General features: G+C 43.1%; 1 protein-coding gene across 1 annotated transcript in view; it reads right to left on the minus strand.

The window, feature by feature from the left end:
• Positions 1 to 353: 353 nt before the first annotated feature.
• Positions 354 to 19,829, minus strand: part of LOC111265708 (putative polypeptide N-acetylgalactosaminyltransferase 10) — a 43,469-nt gene continuing 23,993 nt past the window's right edge. Inside the window, exons 2-10 of the mRNA XM_022842605.2 lie at positions 11,677 to 12,518; positions 9,489 to 9,680; positions 9,080 to 9,153; positions 8,285 to 8,460; positions 6,167 to 6,349; positions 4,642 to 4,878; positions 3,863 to 4,032; positions 2,997 to 3,470; positions 354 to 2,085 (exon numbers count right to left, since the gene is read on the minus strand). Coding sequence (XP_022698340.1) covers positions 1,933 to 2,085; positions 2,997 to 3,470; positions 3,863 to 4,032; positions 4,642 to 4,878; positions 6,167 to 6,349; positions 8,285 to 8,460; positions 9,080 to 9,153; positions 9,489 to 9,680; positions 11,677 to 11,862 — 1,845 coding nt within the window. The 5' untranslated portion in view covers positions 11,863 to 12,518 and the 3' untranslated portion in view covers positions 354 to 1,932. The remainder of the gene's footprint in view (positions 2,086 to 2,996; positions 3,471 to 3,862; positions 4,033 to 4,641; positions 4,879 to 6,166; positions 6,350 to 8,284; positions 8,461 to 9,079; positions 9,154 to 9,488; positions 9,681 to 11,676; positions 12,519 to 19,829) is intronic.

Consider the following 19,829-nt stretch of genomic DNA (forward strand, 5'->3'; position numbering starts at 1 on the left):
AGGCAAAACATAAGCAAAGGCAAAGCATAAGGAATTTAAAAAGTAAGGTAGCAAAGACCTATTCTTTTTACCCAAAGCTAAAAGGTAATAATACGCCCCGTTCAAATAAAAAAAGAGTAGAATCGAAAGGGTTTCTATGTAATAATCCCGGGCCTTAAAGGAAAACACATTTGACAACCCTTGAGATCATACGACTAGTTGATCTAAAACAATGAATATAAGTGTCGTTTTTTAGTATATCTCAAAAGTCATCAACTATGCAGCTAAAAGGTGCCTAACGCGGTTTCACACGCAGAACTCGTAGAATTTCTTAATAAGGCTGAGAAGAGAAAAATTCAACGAAAACAACGAGGTAAATGCTAGATAAAAATATCCGTATACATCACTTTATTGGTAGGCATGAGTCGATTCTTTACAACGGTTTCAAGAGTGGATTTCAGCATGTTTTCTTTAGTAGAAAAACGAATGGCGCCTTTATCTCCGCACAGTATTTTACACTACCGAATATCCAAGACCTCTTCATACATGTACAGTTCACGGGTTCGCTTCGTGCCTTAGTTCCTTCGATTTTTTGCCTGGTGTTTGCCAGTACAACTTGCACAATCTAAAAAAAAAAAAACTGCCTCAACACGAATGTATATAGCTAGCTGGAGTTATGATACAACAGTTCCTTTGAGGCGTCGTAACGGTGGACGCATATCACAGTTAATACTGACTATTAAGTCACTGTTCTTTTTCTGCATGCATAAGATGGCTCCAAGAGTCAATACCATCGTGACGAACCATTCAAGTTATGCCAGAAAATAGACATTTGCCATTAGTAAAATATTAAGTGCTGGCATCCTCTCAAAGACATGTCACTATATATTCTGGATCATACTCGTTGTGCAATAACTCATCGGATCAACACGTGTACAGGATTTACTATTAAAAAAGCATCTTCACTTGACATTTCACAGAAGATCTATTTTGCTTTTACCGTCATACTCTTGTCATTTGTTGTCAAACAGTCGTGTCATTACGTGTAGCCGCAGCAGTCTGAAATGCGCGTGACATAAAAAGGGACAATTTCCTTAACCTAAAAACACCTTCTCATCTCTTTCAGTTAATTATCAGGTTAACGTGTCATGTCTTCACGTCAGTTACTTATTTTTTAACTTACACACATTTGAAGGATGGTTACGATTCTTTTTATTTGTAGAATATCTCAAACACCGATGGCCACCTGCGTAGGCCTATCCGGTTTGACGATCGTACATTTTTTCTATACAAAATCTTCAAAGGGAAGAACCCTCTGATGTTTGGCATTCGGCAAAAACTAATCGCTCGTTCATTCCCGCAGCATTCGGGGTACCTTGATTTCGTCGTTATACCGTTGAAATAGGCACTTTCTTCTATAGCACAGCGAGGATGTACCTGAGTGTATCACGTCCGATATCGACAACGCTCACAAATTCGGTAATTAATTCTGCCCAAATCCATTCACCATCTCACTAAACAATGAACTCGGAGGATACAACAATGTCCAAATACGAAATTTCACATAAATCTTTTAGAAAACTAGCAGTAACCGAACAAGAACGTCCAGGTAATTCGTATAGCCTACGATCTGTGCACAAATTGTTTTGTACAACTTGTGAACTGTAAAATGGTTTCTCCGAGAACCTCGTCCTTCTTGATTTATCGTTATTTTTACTACTTCATTTCCGTAATATAATGACAAAGCAAATAACATACATCAAATACAAAAGAAACCAGGTACAAAGTTACACAAACGTATTTCTGCTATAGCAGAACCCGGCAAGGGTTCATTCAATAGCGACATAGGTTTGTTCAAATATACAATTAAAAGTAGAAAAGGCGACTGTTTAATTGATCGTTGATAGTGTGAATAGCGTTGCCATGCAGAGCATTTCCTGGGGCTTACGATTTTTAATCATTCATTATTGCCGTCGTATTGACGTGATCGAAAAGCCACTGCTGAGTTTTCAACGTGGCATCGCATGGATTCATGAAGATTTCGCGATTTCCAGGGTCAGCATCGAGGCACTGAGCAGTTATCGGATGATGAAGTTGTTTCGTTTCCTGATAAATAGAAAATCAACAGAAAAAAAGATCTGTTATAATAGACAGTGCAATGTGAACATCCATACATTATTTCTCTTCACTATTACGATTGACGATCGTAATAGCTACACGTTCTACTTGACGAACATAGAAGAATCTTAGTCTTGGTAAATAGATTTGGCGCGTATAAGGCGCAAACTTCTATGATAATGGCTAGTATTTTCTTTGCTGATATTTGTTGACTGAATTTAATGTCTTATCCCTCCCATGTTTCGTTAGAAGTGAGCACAGCTATAAAGATGGCATTAAATTCGAGACAACAAATTTCCCTATAGGTATCCGCTTGAACGGGGTGTGTACGATCGTTGCGTTGAGCAACTGAAAGACATGAAAGGGTGTGCCACCAAGTCTACAACCAGTAAATAGCCAAAAGTCTGTCCTGACTCGTTCCTGACAGCTGTCCCAGAAACTATACTTTCTCACCGCGCATCTGGGTAATATTCGAATGACCGTAATAGAAATCATTAGACTTTACAACTAATTACATATCGATAATTTTTCTATTCCCTGTTCAGGCTCTAATTGACTAGGACGACTAAACACATAGCCATGTAGTGTTTCTTCAACGAATTGTCCTGTCTCTCAGAGCTCGCGCCGACGCATAACGGTGTTTTTGTCTCCGAAAGACATCGGCAATGAAAAATTATCTAATGCTCATACTGATGAGTTATCTTAATTTCGCCATAAGTGCACTCACATATTGCTGAATACTAGTATCGAACTTCAGTGACTATAAATCTAAGCGTACAAACACGCGCCAATTCTCTTTGAAGAAGGAAATCAAAGATCGTACATTCTCGACAAGCTTTTAAATCAATGGCTATGTTGTGGCAAATACCTAGAGTTACTCTTTACACCCTCATACTTACTAAATTGTATTTGAACAGCTGATTGCCCTGCATTCCGTGGCAGGGCCAAAGGACGACGGGCGTACGCTTCTCCCCTGAGGACACATCCAGGCAAACGCTACGTTTAGCTGGTCGTAGATCTTGATGCCAGGTAAGCACGAAATTCTGTTCCCCTGAGCTACCTCCCTTCGAGCTGAGACATTCATCCAAGCCGAACTTGCCTTGTCCATGAAACTTGCTATCGAGGCACTGGTCCGCCGCCACATTACGTACTGAGCCCCATGCAAAGTCGGGAGGTTCAACGGGCGGGTATTTGAGAGGCTGATCAAACGCGATCTTTTCCATGAACCATTTAAACGGTTTGCAGTTGAGCCGTTCCCGCAAGGCTTTCTGCTTGGCTATACTCCCGTACTCGAGGTTACGATAATGGGGACGTCTTTGATAAAGGTATTCCTTGTACTCGTCCATCCATACTTCAGCCACACGGCGATAATTCTATCGGAAGAAAAGGGCAAAGCATCAAAAAGCTACATCCACAATTAAGGCTCGCATGTTATGTGCCGCTCACATTAATAGGAAATGCACACTACCTACCTGTAGCAGCAAGCTTTTTTTCCGGAAAAAGCTCACAGCAAAACTGCACGTTCTATGTGGAAAATGAAATACATTCATTGGTTAGCTTCACCTGTAGTGAAATGACTCCCATGCGTTACGATCTATCACTACACACGACAGTTTTCATAGTTTCACAGATAAACACCAGTCTTGAGGAAACCGTGTTTCATAAATTGTACCCAAACACTGAGGCTGGGACAGGAACCCGTCCAGCAAAGTTCAAGATACACGTTTACGATTATAGCTCACTTATGACATCTATTTACACTTACCCTTCCAACAAAGTCTCCAATACCAGGATTAGGAAACGGGGCAAATTTTCGATAGATGTGCCCCACCCGCGAGCAAGGTGCATCCAACATCCGTCCACCACATTGCCAAATCTTGAAAGATAGCTCATACTGCTCTCCACCCCAAACATCCAGACCCTCATCGTACCCACCTGTAACATGCGAAAATAAGCATTAATAAAGGCACCTAGAGCGACAAGGATCATAAATCCTAAATGCCAACGGTAACCATTTTTACTGTTCAGCATATACATGTTGCATTTGAGGCGAATTCGTTAATATGTTACGGTAATAAACCGTAACAGTCACACTAACACCTGCCTTTGCTAGCTTATCTTTTATTTTCTGTTTTGTGATCTTTGACTTTATGCACGTAACTTGAACCACCACTCTCTCTAATCAACATGGATTTCGAATCGCAAAACTCCAGAGCAGCTTGGGAGAGATCTTTTTCAATTGTCAAGATGAGATCGGCTATTAAATACGGCTGGCACTTGGTAGTCGTACTATGGCCAGCACCTGCTAATCTTCGAATAGAACGCTACCTGCTTATTGCTATGTTCCCTTGAGATTTGTTCGCGCCGGCAACCGCATTGCTTCGTCTGCAATGGCGTCAGTAGTAGACTACGTCACTGCGCCCGCCAATAGTGTCCCACAGCAATCGACATGCAGCCCGTCCAAGCACATTGCTGTACAGTCGGATATGAGGTTTTTCAATATTATACGATTGTCAATAACATTATTATTACACAAGTACATACCAAGTTCCCAAAAGTATTCCCTGTTTATGGCAAATAGGCCCCCGGCCATGACAGGACTCTCAAACGGCTCCGTCGGACGTTCCCGATCTGATGGAAGTAGCGGAAGACGCTTATAGTACAGCTCCCAGTCGAAGGCTCCACGAGCGCCTTCATCCTGGGCTCGATACGCGAACGTCTCGTAGTCGACGACATCTATGAAGGGGCAAACGACTGTTCGTCGATTTTCCGCAATCGGCTCTAAAAAAGCGGAATGAATACGAATATAGTACAAGCATACATATAAGTGTGTAACATTAGGCGAATCCAGCAGCCTTTAAAACTGGACAACTTTCGAACAAAAATTATGATTTTTAATGTCTTCCTTTATTTTTTACATACGTATCTCAGCGCTCTGGACAGCCGTATATCTACCATCCGCGTTCCCACACGTAAGTCCTCTAACTATGGCTGCTCGAAGTAAATTGATAATGCGCTATCCATGCCCTCCGGTTGCCCCTTGTTAGGTCATAGAAAGCCCCGTAATCACACAAACTGAAGTGGGTTGAAGGCAACGTTGTATATTCTTCTCCTCAATTTAAAAAGTAGTTGAGGCATGGCGATAAAATCGTGCATTGTCGTCAAGCAATTAGACTGTCAGTAGCCGTGTCGACGGTTCATTAGTCTCTTGAGATTGTAGGTTGCATTCGTTGTCTCATTTATGGATAGCATCTCATAGTAGCAAATGGCGCTGATATCCCTTGCAAGTATCAACATCATCGTACGTCCGAGCCAGACTTGAGTTCTCTCCCCCATTTTTCCGCCTGCTTTTTTCTGGACAACCTTGTTTATGGCCACTGTATGCTGCAGACGGATTTTTACTAATTAAAGTTCCGCAAACCGGACATGGAACATATCTTACCCATTTTAACTGACCTGGAGTTAATATACGGGATACTCTTTTTTTACCATGTCTCCGTATTCTTAGTATTTCGATTATATATCTGTAGCACATTATATGTGAAATATTAGTTTTAGCCTATTGAGCTTTTGGACTTCCAACTTAATTTCGTGAAAAGCTTTCTCCATTGCTGCAATGCGTTCTTGTACACCCGGTCCCTACATTCGGCCGTCCCTTCGCTAATTTTCAGCCTTTTTTTGAAACGTATGCACCATTTACACACAATACTTTCGCTTAGAATCTCCTTGCCTAATGTCTCCACAGATCTTCGATGAACTTTCTCAGCACTATGGCCCTCGAGAAACAATAAATTTTGCTACTGACAGTTGGTTTTTAAGACCGAAAAATGTTTTTTTGCCTCTGAGCTCATTTTTCCTGGAGTCTTCCTAACGTAAGTTATTTGTCAGTCAAATTTCAACTACTAACGGCGCGTAGTTCAAATACTATCTAATTTCAAACTTGTAACGGCCCCATAATAAGTATGTTTCTATGAATTTACAACAAAATCAATCGGACGACCGGAAAAATATTTATCACAGCGTATAGAAATAACATGAATAACAGTAATAGATCAAATAATATACTAACCAAGTAGCGGTGGTAGCCAGTTAACATTAGCCTCTGTGTGCGAATCTAGGAAAATTAGTACTTCGCCGACAGCGGTACGTGCGCCCATCAAACGCGCCCGAATGAGACCTTCACGTCTGCTAGCACGCAAAATACGCACTAACCTTCCGAATCGGGTACCAACCGTATCGTCCAACTCACGGCCTGAAATTTCATAGGGAGAGATAAATAATGCTATGTACTTACCAAGAAAACTACTTCAATGTAGACAAAATAGAAGGTCATCCTCGTGGTGCGCAGGTAGAGGTTTATAGTTAACGAGTATAGCTGAACTAAATTTCTGTTAGTTTTAATTCTTGTGAATTGTGAGATAGGAATGCTGAATGAATTTTCTATATGCCGTCACGCAACTCAAGTATCGTGACTGAAATATCCTTCTAACGCACGAACTCGATAATGATAGCCAACGATGACAGCTTTAACCTCCGTGACGGTTTTTCCAAAATAATAATACCCGCTGAAATGTTAACTCCATTAAAAGCCATATTTGAAACTCCTTTAACAAATCTTATCAATCACAATACGAAATCGCAGACTATTTGAAATATAAATGGAAATACAGTAAAAAAATATATATGGTAGATATATTAGCAACTTCACTATTGATCAAATCTGCCCCTTCTGCATACCCTCCATATGCTACAATCTGTGGAAAATGGTAAGCTGCACGGCAATATCCACAATGGTTATTTGGGGACACATATGCAGCAGCATATTCCTTTGCGTGTTCTTGCTCTGCAGGTTCTTGCTGCATCTGCATACGGCCTCTTTTTGGCCTAGCAGAGTCTTCTACGCAGTGTTGATACCGCTAGATCTTCGAGATACGAAAAGGAACACTTCTAGAGTACACAATAAATCAACAATTCACAAATGTCTGTGGACAATCCAACCACAAAACCCCTCTTCTCTGCGTCTGCTTAAACTCCTACACTCTGCAAACATAGCAGTAATCTATCCCTTCCATTGTCAAAACAGAGCAAAAAAAGTCGGACGCTGCATTAGCTTCCTTCCGAACACACTGACTACCGCCACTGCTCTTCTACCTTACTTGCTCAGCAGCTGAACCGCGCCAGTAACCTAGACCTTTCTGCCCCTAACCTGAACCAGCTTTTCGCCCAACGCTTGCGTGTAGATGCTCCTCTACCAGCGAACTTTCGTCCCCTCAACTGCCTTCCTACAATCGTAGGCTCGGCCACGCACGTGGTCTGTACTGACCGTAAGGATAGACTCGCGTAGGCTGTGCCGCTGCCGGCAGCCTTCCGCTCCACGCAAGTACTGCCCACTGGTCGGTTCGAGGCGTCCCACGGCGATGGCAGCGGCATTTATGTCGACAGTGACGTCGACAGGGCTTGCCACGTAAGCTGTAAAGAAAACGTTCAGGTCCAAGAGAGCCAAACGTCCCTTTTCTGCAGTTTCTGTAGTATATTGCAGCCGCTGACTAAGAATCAATCAGTCAATCGGGTCGGGTGATGATTGGTCGACTGGTCAGCCAGAAGCGACCACTGCATTTCGATGCGCAGTAGGACGCCCAAATACAGGTAAGATTTAGAAAAAGTGTTGCCAATCAGTAAACGGACACGGTGAACCAACATGTCGGGTGAAGGACAGTACGTCAATACTCCCTTATTAAAGCTTCGTACTACTACTACTACGACCACGAGACAAAGTATGTGTGTGCGCTAAAAAATTTTAGAACAGAAACATTTTTCTAAATTTCTGGTTTCGAGGTTACAGCTCTAAGCCTGACTTCCGTTGCCGCGGTCCCGTTCCGTTCAGGCAGGCCTCATGTCGATCCTCTTAACTGCAGGATACACGATACTGGACAATTTATAAAGGTCTACTTGGACTATAAATGATTTACTTTAGATTCATGTTTTACCTTGTAGAAGGAGGCAAAAATAATTATTTTCATAATATCCGTATGAAAACTGAAGAAAAGAAATTCAAAACTAACCTGTTCTGTTTTTTTTTAGCCATAAATTTGAAACGAACGCTATCCCTATCATTTATTTTTTTTTTTCATTCGTTTTCGTTATCATGATGAATCCTTACATATCTTGGCCATGGTTTATCACTTACCTAGTTCAGGTTTATTGCTGAAGTCGTCGACGAGGATGACTTCCTTTATCAGGTGACGCGGCGAACGGTTTACTACACTGGTCACCGTTCGTAGCAGAGTAGATGGATGTTCGTTATGAAACGGTATTACAATGCTTACTGTAGGAAGCTGAACTAGATAGCGTTTTTTTGCGCAGCTGTAATTGCATTCGTTGCCGTACCGAGCCGCACGATTCGCATGAAGAAGTATTCAAGAGATCACAAAAAGAGACAAATTAGCAAGAGCACACACGTAAGCGGCGACCTTCACGGCACCTCACCATGAAAACAACTGCTATCAATGCTAGCATCATCATTTCTACTACGTATCTGACATATGCCCGTTTGACTGTTTGTTGGGCTACGTCACAACAACAGGTCGGACAACCACCTCATCCCTATCCCCCAATATTTCCCGTGATTTTTCTAGCGCTCCGCCCCTCGATGGTATTATGATACCCTTCTTAATTCACCCGGTACTATTGTACGCCCTGAGGATCAACAGCTTAAGTTACTGGTTCTATCCTAACAACGTTGCCAAGTGAGTGCTCTTCGTGCCGAAACAATTTTCTGTAGCGAGAAAAAGAAAGTGACTAAAAAATGGAAACAGAAAATGTTTAAGACGATTGCCCTTCTGTCGAAAATGATTGCAAGCACAGTCGAGGCGCGGCGGAAGGCCCGATTCAAAGATGGTACAGGACGTCGAATGTGAGATAAGCATACATCAAAGATGAACTATTAACGCAGTACGAATCAGGCTAAGTAAATGATCCTTACTCAGGATGTCGGATATCCGGCACACTCCTATTCAGTTTGATGAGATCCGATACCGCCGCATTGAAGCCATTCATCTTTGAAACAAACAAGACAGCAATGGGGTCACTTCACGAATTGAGAACAGCAAATACATGCGTTATATTTATTACGGCTTGCCGTCAATGAGTGTTACTTATGTCGAATTTATCATCAAGAACTTTCAGGATAACGCAAGTACAGGTCTGCAAAAATTCTCACTCAGAGGTCGATCACTTTCTGTTTTGTACCATATAATGACACTGAGCTATTACTCTGTCTAGAGATGATCAAGGCAGTCTCTGTATGTGTCCAATGTTATTGTATTGAAATCTAATGCTATTTGAAGTGGCTGCATAACAATAGATCTTGCCAAGTTCATTTTAAATCGTACCTTGTAAAGGCGTTCTTTGCGCTTCTCCGTTTCCAAATCTTTCGGAAGCTCGACGGCCAAACCCTGTTCTCCTGGACCACGTGCGGCCCCATCGGTGATTGCTTGTGCGTAATCGTGCCAATCGGCACGTCCGTTAGCATCCACCTGTAGTGGCCCCTTATTAGACTGCAGTGCAACTGGCAATGGAACTCCCTGAAATATGTGTATATGGGTAAATTATGAAAAATGTTTGTCGCCCTACTTTTTCAAATAAGACACATAAATAGACTTGCTTATATATGTTTGCGTACGACGTAGCGGATCGTTATACTGTAACACAAAAACACTTTCAAAAATGGCGTTTGCGTATGTGTCCTGAAATTAATACGTGGAGAAATCGAAGTCAAGCTAGAATTCAAACGACGAAATAAGTAACATGTCTAATTCGGACTAAATAGTTTACGTTCAGCGTTGCTTTCGTACGATGTGTTTCAAATGAGTCCTAATAGCTATTCTTGTCGGGAGCGATGGCTGGAAAGGCTGTTGTTCAATCGTACCCTTGTCTAGTTTAAAAAAACCACGAGGGAGGTCTTGTGTCGTATCTTTATCATGTCCCTAATAATTCATAAGTTACGTAATTTCGATTACGATAGGTTCGATTTACTCCAACTCCATCAATTTATACAGATAGCAGTATTTTGGCTGTTTAATTACAGGCTTGACCATCGAAGAACATGCACAAATTTTTCCGATCACATTGTTAGTAGACGAATACAGAGCAAAACCCCTAAACAGGATGCAAATGCAAATACAAATGTACATGGTCAGCGTCGACTTTTAGGGCAAATAAGGCGAGCCAAGTAAAATATAGCGACAATCTGGGGATAGGTGTACGCGGCTGTTTGCGCTATCAGCGGATCCTAACCTACCCCGATCAGTCAGCACCTGGCGGCGCTCTGTGGTCTGTCAAAATAATATGCAGTCACAACAGATGTCATTTCCAGCTGTAGTCGTAGAAGCAGCATGCTTGCCAACCACCAGCGCCACCGCCACTGTTCGCAGAATAGCTATAAATAACAAATCTGACAAACATACACACACACACACGCACTTGAATCGGAAAAACGATAAGGAGAAGAAGACATCGGTAGAAGAAAAGAAAAAGGATTCATGCGTAGGCACAAAGGCAGGAAGGATGCACATAAACATGCCAAAAGACGGAAGAACAGACAAGCACAGGTGGAAAGGGACGACGGACAAGAGGAGATAATGGGTGTGCAACAACAAACACTCTTGGATCTGTTGTTGTGCACTATGTGTTGCCTTTTCGTCGGGCTCGCTCCTTCTACCAGGGGCTTCTAACACATGGACGCATACTTGTACATAATGCATACAAACGCCAAAGGTAGCAGCACATTACAAGGAAGCGCTCTCTGGCATAGCTCGCTGCTAACGAGAGTCTACTGAAGTGAGGGCGCCCGTGGTGCTAAAAGTAGGGATCTTCGCTATAGCAGGAAAAGGGCGCAGGTTCTATTCAGTTGCGCGAACACAGCGGACGCGGTGACACTGATGCTTATAATAATAAGAGTGATTTCACTCCGTCCGGAATTGTGCACCAAACACAGGCAACAGCTCATGGGAAAATTTACTTTAGTCATTTTGCTATTTCTGATTATAATCAATGGTGGGGACGAATCTTAAACAACGTCAGAAAACCAGTGTCGTCTCGTTTTTTTTTATTAATTAGATCCGAACCGAAGCGATTAGGACAACCTCTGCATAGTTCTTCGTGCACATTTAAGAAAGGCAGACAAACAACTATACCGGGACAGTAGTGACCGCTAGCATAAGCGGAAAGAGATGGTAAGCGACCACAAGGAAAAGCGAGTTTATCACACAACTATACCAAATGTTCCGTCCAATAAAACGACAGAGTAAAAAAAGAAAAAGAAGAAGGGTGCGCGGGTTTCACGGAGAGCAAGAATACGGCCTACAAAGCAATCCATCAATCAACAGAAGGAATGGATGATGTTTTCAATACTCGATATAAAGTTTTCTGTATTATATCTGTGCAGGTGTAACATGGTGGGCAAGATTTACAACTAAAATAAACATTTTAAGCTTTACTGTCCAGCATTGTCGTTCAGTACTGCTTCAAGCTTTTTCATATCGCTTATTGGCTACTAATATAACACTAAGAGCTAATTACCGTGTTAACATTATTGGCCTCCTGCTGCTGTTGCCTGTAGGCAAAGTTGTCACCAGCAGCATTGACCTGGATGACGTATGGTCCTCCTTGCTCATTATCGATGCCTTTCGTGATGAAGGCCGTTAGCAGTATTAGCGATACGGCCCCCACCGCGAGTTTGAGTACGCGCCGGGGGTTCCGGCGCATCTTGGCGGTAGCGACGGCCTCGACCGGAAACGGCGGAAGGCCCACGCCGTTAGCCGAAGCAGTCCTTCCGTAGGCCTCTGTTGGAGCAATCACACCCACCAATATACCGATAATGACAACAACGACCGCTCGATTCCAGTCCCTGTGGGCGGGAGCTTAGATTTCTACAACAGCTGCAACCTTTAATAGCGATACAGCCCTCCTGACCTCCGCTGTAGCACGATAGTCGTGTTCTGCTAGGATTTGCATGCGTGGTGTGGCGATGATATCTGTTCCTCTTGGCGATGGTTTTGGCGACCAAGACGTACCGCCGCTGTTTTGATGGCGATACTTGTACAATAACAATGGCTTGTCTCTTTAGCCTTGCACCGTCGGTGTTACTTACAATTGCCGAATAACTTGAATGTTGTTGCTGGTTACTGGCTCCAGCTGTTACAGAGGCAATGCGGCGGTCTGGCTGGTGACCTCCTCTCTTTGTCAACGTACGCTGGGCGGGCTTCGATGAAGACAGAAACGGTATAATAGTTGCAAAGGCTTGACTCTTGTGTTTGAACGCGAGTTTGTACTATTGCTGACGCAGCTGTTACGGTTACATCGGCAACGATGTTGCGATGACGGTTGAGGTGACATCCAAGGCCCTGCAATGTCGCATTTCCCTGAAATGAAACAAAAAAGAAATATTTATAAAAAAAAACACATACTGATTGGAACGACGTGACGGACTACTGTGGTGAGCATTTTTCAACTGAACCTGTAAAGTAACAAAACATGCCTTCGCTATCAATGGCATATAACACATGCTATGATCTCATTCCAACCAGCACGGCATATGAAAGGTCACAGAACGCATGAACGTATGACGTAACGAGGTCGTAAACGTCACTTCATCTCCAGGTACCGATGTGACTTGTTAACCTTTATACGGCTGCTGGCAGTCAACAGTTTCAACTAGGTAACGGTTCCGGTGTTTGGCAGAATTTGTAACAGCATTCCCATATAAAAGCTATTGTGCTTTTCATACCTATTGTAAGCTGGTTTTAAATAATAATAATGTGCGTAGTAAGATGCCATTATCATTATTATCACTACCGCCGCAATAACTTGAAGGACCCAATAGAAGGGCAACTACATGCCCTACCGAATTCGAACCAGTATGTTTCGATCCTTCTTACGTCATCCAGCTAAAATCCTGTTTTAATGATATCCACCTTAAGCGAATCGGTGTTGTTATACGCTATTTTGGGTAACGGCACCGGTACAATAGCTCCGTTTAGTGCTTATCGTAAAACACAATGTTCAATGTGAAGTTCATCGAAGTTTATGCTCATATAGTAATAGCTGGTTAGATATTTCTGTCAAAGACCATTCTTAAAGGAAAGGTTTTGCTAAAAAATAGTTTTTATAGTTTTAGATCCCTCTAAAAAGCATTTACCGTACTTGATAACGATTATACGAATAATGACTTTTAATGTTGTTTAGACGATGTTTCTGTTAGTAGGCCTTGCTAAGGGCCTCTACTGCCATTTTACGCAGTCCTCTACGAATTACTATGTTCCTTGAAGTATAATGGCTTGCTTAACATTCGCTTCAGTCCCCCACTAAAAACACCATTCTTCGCCGTGTGGCCTAATCGCCCCTCTGCTCTATTTCTTTCACATCCTATCTATTGCACCGAAGCATTGCTGCAGCAATCTGCCAGTATTCTCGGACCTCGGTCTCAGCCAGTCCCTTTTAGAACCCAATTTCTGTGTTGTCTTTCCCTCGTGGTGTGTACATCTTTAGATGCCCTGCCGCTTGAGCCAGCCGGCTCAACCCAGAGCGGTCGGAGCAGAGCCGTATGCCCCTGTTTGTCTATGCTTCATCGGGCGAGTGCTTCCCGCTTTCGTCATCGACGGCAGTCGGGAGGCCGTGTAGGCCAGTCACATTTTAGGCCTTAAGCAGTCAAGCTAGTCAGCCGACTCAGACTCAGACTGAGTCAAGCTGGGCCAAGCCAAAGCAATTCACCGACCATCGCGTTGGTGGAGCCGCGCCTTCACCACCGCCATCGGGTTTTCTCGTTCTGGAAACCCGGGAGGGTCTACGCTAATGACTCTCTGCTCCACCCTGCCGCCCCCGAAATCCCTTTTTTCAATCACCACGCCCCCGTTCCGCTTCCACCGATCCTACGACCGCGGCAACGGGTTTCGTTAATACACTGAACGAACACACGAGTACGGTACCGCTACGAACCTTAGATGCTCAACCATTTCCTGCTGGTAGGAGGGACGGTAGGGCTTTTGCAGTAGAGCGCCACCGAAACTGCTACCTGCGGGCTACCTTTAGGCTGCTTCCCTAAAATCCCAATCCTTGGGTAGTAGTCGCCGTCGTTGTAACAGCAGTGGCAATCAAAGGCTACGACCGACCAACACTCCAATTGGGCTGTTACAAGCTTAGACAAACAAATTAGTCCACTGGACAACCGCGCCACAAACTGCGCGGAAGGCCTAGACGGACCGACAGTTGACACTGTTTACATACATTTAGACATACTCACAAGGACGAGTCCTGCAGTAACACGTAAAATGCATTCTTACATATATATATATATATATATATATATATATATATATATATATATATATATATATATATAAGCAGCTCCTGCCTCGAAGCGCCTTTGTCTGTGGCAAGATATTAATGCTGCCTGTCGTATACCATATAAAGCTCGAGTTTACATGTTTGCATAGCACAATATAGAGCTTCTTATGGAAAAGCCTAAACACGCCGCATTTTCTTTTTGTAGTCTCGAGTGTTAATTCTTTGGCAAGCCAATTAACGTAATCAAGACCAGACCACTAACAATTAATAAATTATTGTTTAAAAAAAATTCCTAGTCCGTACTTGTGGCAATGGTAGACTGCGTGAAATTCATACGGATACATTTTTCTTGGAAACGATTATAGTAAATTAACGCATCAAACAAACGGTCATACATTCCATCGCGTCAGTTTGGCGTCATGGTAACAGTATTGACTAGTAATACGGTAAACTACACGTTGTCCACGTTGCAGAAGTTTTTCAAAGTTCCAATTGTCGTTAACAATAACAGGCATAACAACACCACAGATACTCCGGTAACATTTGAATGAACAGGATGCCCCGTCCTCAGGTATCTCTTCGACAAGCCTTTGATTTCTATTTCAGCAGAGCTAGATGAAATATAGGAACGCATGCAGTTGCAGCAGCAGAAGCGACAACAACGAAACTGTTCCCCGACGTAGCTCTGCGCGTCGTTGCGTCTATATATTGCTTCAAGGTGCGAATGCATATTGGAGGCCGGTGGTGGTGCCCTGGAAGAAGGCTAAGGACAACTAGTGAAGTCGCGCAAGCAGAGAGCCGCATAGAGAAGAGGTCCCGTACGGAATACGGGGTTGAAGAAAAGAAACACGCGGCCGTTAGTGCCTGCGCTAGTTGTCGCCGTCTCAGCGCTCGCTGATGATGGCAGAATTTTTCCGTTTCGGTTGTTTCCTTGCCCCCTCGCCTCTACAGCTGTAGTTCAGCCGCAGCCGATATCGTGGTGACAGCTGGCGGGCGAACGGAAGGCGGCAGCAGTACAACAGGCGCGGTCTAGCTAAACGAAACGCACTTACCAATAAAGGCCCCTCTGTCTCCCCATTGCCCCACTCTACCTCGTTCTGTTCACTGATGCATTGCAACAGCAAGCAAGCGTAGGACTAGTAGTATGCACTCGTTATCGTATTAACAACTTCAGAGGTAAGAGTAGTTACACTGATCGACAGCGGGAACACGCACTAAATGTTCTGCCGTTAGTTTCAATTGTGCGACAAGCATAATTGTAACTTGGCAATTAGCTGTGGAGGGGCAGCAGAGCAGTGTATTTGCATTCGGTTATGGATGCGTAAGTTTATCTTAACTTGTAAGGGACGCACGTGGCTGGCACGAGTTTTACATGCGGTATAGCTCGTACATGGCGGATATGTTACATCTTCTATAGAAGGAGGCTCGCGAAAGGTATATGAAACATTTCAACAAAAGCTTTCGATTTTCCATACATCAATGTTGTCGACAGCTATCAGCCTGCTCTGTATGTTCACGTTTGAAGGTATACGCGAAAACGTTTAGCCGCTCAGTCTCAACAATAATCACTAGAATACGCTATCTGATAACATCAAAAATCTACCAGGATGATAGATTAGCTAATATAGCGTTAGGAAACGTTAATAATGAGCTACACATGTCCACAACAAAAGTGAAACTTTTGTTAGGGGGCTGGCGTCGAATGATACAAATTCAGGCTAGACCGAACAAAAACTTCAGGCAAATTAGGCAAATTGCGTATTTGGTTAATATATGTTCTGTACTGGAAAATCTCTCTGAAATACTGCTACCAAGGCCACCAATTTCACGCATGCGTTGCAGCACTGACAGCTTTTAACTAAAATAATAAAAAAGTCAATCGTGAACAGTTCGTGACGTGAGCGCTTACCTGCGTCACACAAAGCGTCAGCTCCGTAGAGCCCAGTTGAATTCGCTCCGCTTTCTGTTAATGTCGGAAGTCGCTGAAGATTGCTTGCTACATTGTGTACAGCAGTGCAAACTCTGATACCGAAAAAAACGTCACAGTATAGTAGACTTGTGACAAAATCTAAACTAATTCATTTAACGTATTATGATATTGACAGATTGGGTTGTATGATGCGTAAACGTAACAACCCAGTAGTTATAATGAAAAGTAATTACAACACTGCTGAATGGATTTATTGGATATGGAGAGGCGCGGTGCAATGACATTGAAGAAACGACCCGATTGCCATATACGTATGACAATAGCTAAAACATATTTTCCAATAACAGCGAGTCTATTGAACAATTTCGAAACAAATTAAACGACATAGATTGATACGACGACTTTTGTCCCCGGGATTTAAATTAATAGTCCTAACTGCCAATAGTGCCTTGTCATATAGCTTCGTACCGATAGTGGTTTTGGCGTTGTAACACTGTCGCCATCACGCCTGACGCTTTCCGGCGGAACCCATCATCTGGTGCTGCAAACGAACTTGATGACATATAATTTTAGACGCACCACTTCCTTCGGTTGGCAACCTGGCATTTGAGTAGGTACATCATCTAGGATTTGCATTTAGACAACGCATGCTAATGCACGATAAGGAATAGGGTCGCGGTCTCAAATTATTTTTCACCTAAAATTTAAATTTGAATCGGTTATTTCTTAAATATGCCAACGTTCAAGTTCTTTCCTTTGCTATTCCTAAATCAACATAAACTCCCAGGTACGTGTCTGATTCTTGGCGTTTGACTCCCAAAATGTAGTCAAATTATCTAGTTGTTCATAACTTTTATATTGCCTTGTAATTACACTTATAATCCATTGTAGCAAATTGTCGAGAAGCACTGCACGTGTTCGTTACCTACACACACACACACACACACACACACATACACATACATACATATATATATAATGTGGTGCACATAAAATCGTTGGCGGGATGTTTGTCCTAACAGCCATACGTTACTCCAAATGCCAGACATAAACGCATTATTTTTAGAACGAATCTACAAACCTGTTATGACGAACAACAGTGCGTTGTTTTTCACAGATCAGTTATTGGTTGATTTCTTGACATTAAATGAACCTTACCAACATTAAAACCTTTTTTTTTTTTTGCCCGAAATCGACAGTCTACGATTTTTTCGATCTCCATGAGGCTGTTGAAAAGTGTGGCGAGGGTTTCCGGCACGCTTCCGGAATAAAGGCTAGATATAGAAGGGGTTATAAATTAATTAAAAAAAAAAGTTTAAAAAAACACTTCCTACCGACAGCCGTTTTAAAGAACTTGACCTACTTCAAATTCATTTCTCTTTTGTAGATTTTAGAATTTTTATTTATAGTGAACGGTCACATTCTTCATCTGCTATTAGGCCCAAAGTTTAATTCCGAACATTTTTTTTGTGAGTTTTTTTATTTTTGTTTAAATTAAAAATTAAATAGAGTGTATATCGTTCGCTACACGGTTACTATCTTTGCGGGTTAAAGGAGAAATATTTTGAGAATGACTGGTAAATGCTTTGGGCCCCGAATTGAAGTTGTAATTGCAGTGGATGAAGGCTATATTGTATAAGCCTGACAATAAAAAATGGCACTCCTAGCGGATCGAAAAAAAAGTTGTTAAATTACTTGTTTATGTTTAGATCCAGTCTTGAAAACAAAGAAAAAAAATCTCGATTTAGATGCGCACCGTGTGTATGGGAAGTTTCCGCGCACAAACAAATGCTTCTCCTAATATTCATAGCGAATTACGGTGAAAGGTGAAACATGCTAAAGAAAGGAAAGTCACGTCTGGACCTCATTTAAGTTGTCGGTTCTGTGCGCTTCTTTGCTTCGCTAGGTCTTTGCCAGTGTTCCCGTTCATAGTTACGTGGCAATTCGAAATTCTAGTTAATGTATGTGACCGTTTTGCTTTTCTGATGAAGCGGCTTCAACGCTTCTTCCCACTCTTCTCATGTTTTTTTCCGCCCTATGGGATGTCCTATTCCGCTGGTTTTTATTTGTCGTTCTTGCCTTTTCACCTCTTCTCTCGTACTTACGAACACTTATATAAGCAGTAAGCTACCCCACTCTTGTGGCGGCCGTTACCACTGTAACTACTACGGTTGTTTCAATCTCCTCCCACTGTACTCCCTCTTCCTCCTTTTCGCCCTCGTTCCTTCTAACTCTCTTCGCCCCTGTTCAGCGTCGAACTGCCCCCTTATCCACGTGTTGCCATGGGAGCACTGCCATGAGAGATAACGCCAATTATAGCCCACTGTTGCACTTAGTCTGTAGCCGTACTGAGCGGTTGACAGTCACCGCGCCTGCTGATGTGGGAAGACGCAAATGGAGAACAAGGGGAAAAGAGTAGAATACGGAGAGGTAGAGAACAACCAGCGGCGGCGATGAGGCGCTAAGGGGAAGCAAACAAGAAATGGCCATTTCCCTCGTTTGCTGCTCCGCCTTTTACAACCATTCCCAAAGCAGCAGCACGCGACGGGAACTTTGATGGTATAGCAGCTTACTGCTGCCTTACTCAAGGCCACTGCTGTTGCTAGTAGCACCACATACGACTGCTACAACGGCTTTAAAGGCTACTGATGTAAAGGATGGCCTGGTAGACGGGTGGGCAAAATGCGTAATGATAACGAAGTGTAATGGTGTGCATGGAGTAGTCCTATCGCCGTTTACCTACTCTCTCAGAGATAAATTAAGAGCGGGAGAGAGAATAAGCCCCGCGTTCGAACAGAACGAAGTAAAAGAAGGCGAGCGACCGTTAGGGGCAAGACAAATACAAAACATAAAAAAAAAAAGAATATTGGGGCCTTGAGACGGGATTGGACGCGAGAGGTGATGCCGTCATAGGGAATAGGTAGCATCAATGTAGGGTCAGACAGTGAATAAAGCGAATGTGTCGATTGTCGATAGCGTGCTTATTCCTGGGCTTTCCCCTTTTCGTCTAATAATAATTTCCAACAGCCTTCAACGATTTCTGCGAATTGTTGTAGGACATTATAGAAATCCTCCCGTCCATGCCGCCGCACAGGTCGCCATCGTTCCGCCATGTAACGATTCCTAAATTGGCAGTATAACATCAGTCGAGGCAGCACGAATCGCCAAAGGGGGTGGAGTACCACACTGTAGACCGCCGAAGAACAGATTTAAGCTCAATTCACTTGTCCGGTCGTCTATCACGCGGAAGCAGTAATGGAAGGAATAAAACAGCATGTTTCATGCCTTCCCCACCGCAGACATCGTACTTTATGGGTCGCGTTACCAGTGTCGAACAGCCGGATAGTTGTAGGCTAGGGCAGCTTTCTGCAGGTCTGATGAAAGTCCCAGAGCTATGCTTCTCTCAGGTCAGTTCGAGGACTTCCGACCCTAGTGGCCCGTGGAAGAAAGGTTAACCCAC

Source organism: Varroa jacobsoni, unplaced genomic scaffold (genome assembly GCF_002532875.2).
Source record: "Varroa jacobsoni isolate VJ856 unplaced genomic scaffold, vjacob_1.0 scaffold_998, whole genome shotgun sequence".
Lineage (NCBI taxonomy): Eukaryota > Metazoa > Arthropoda > Arachnida > Mesostigmata > Varroidae > Varroa > Varroa jacobsoni.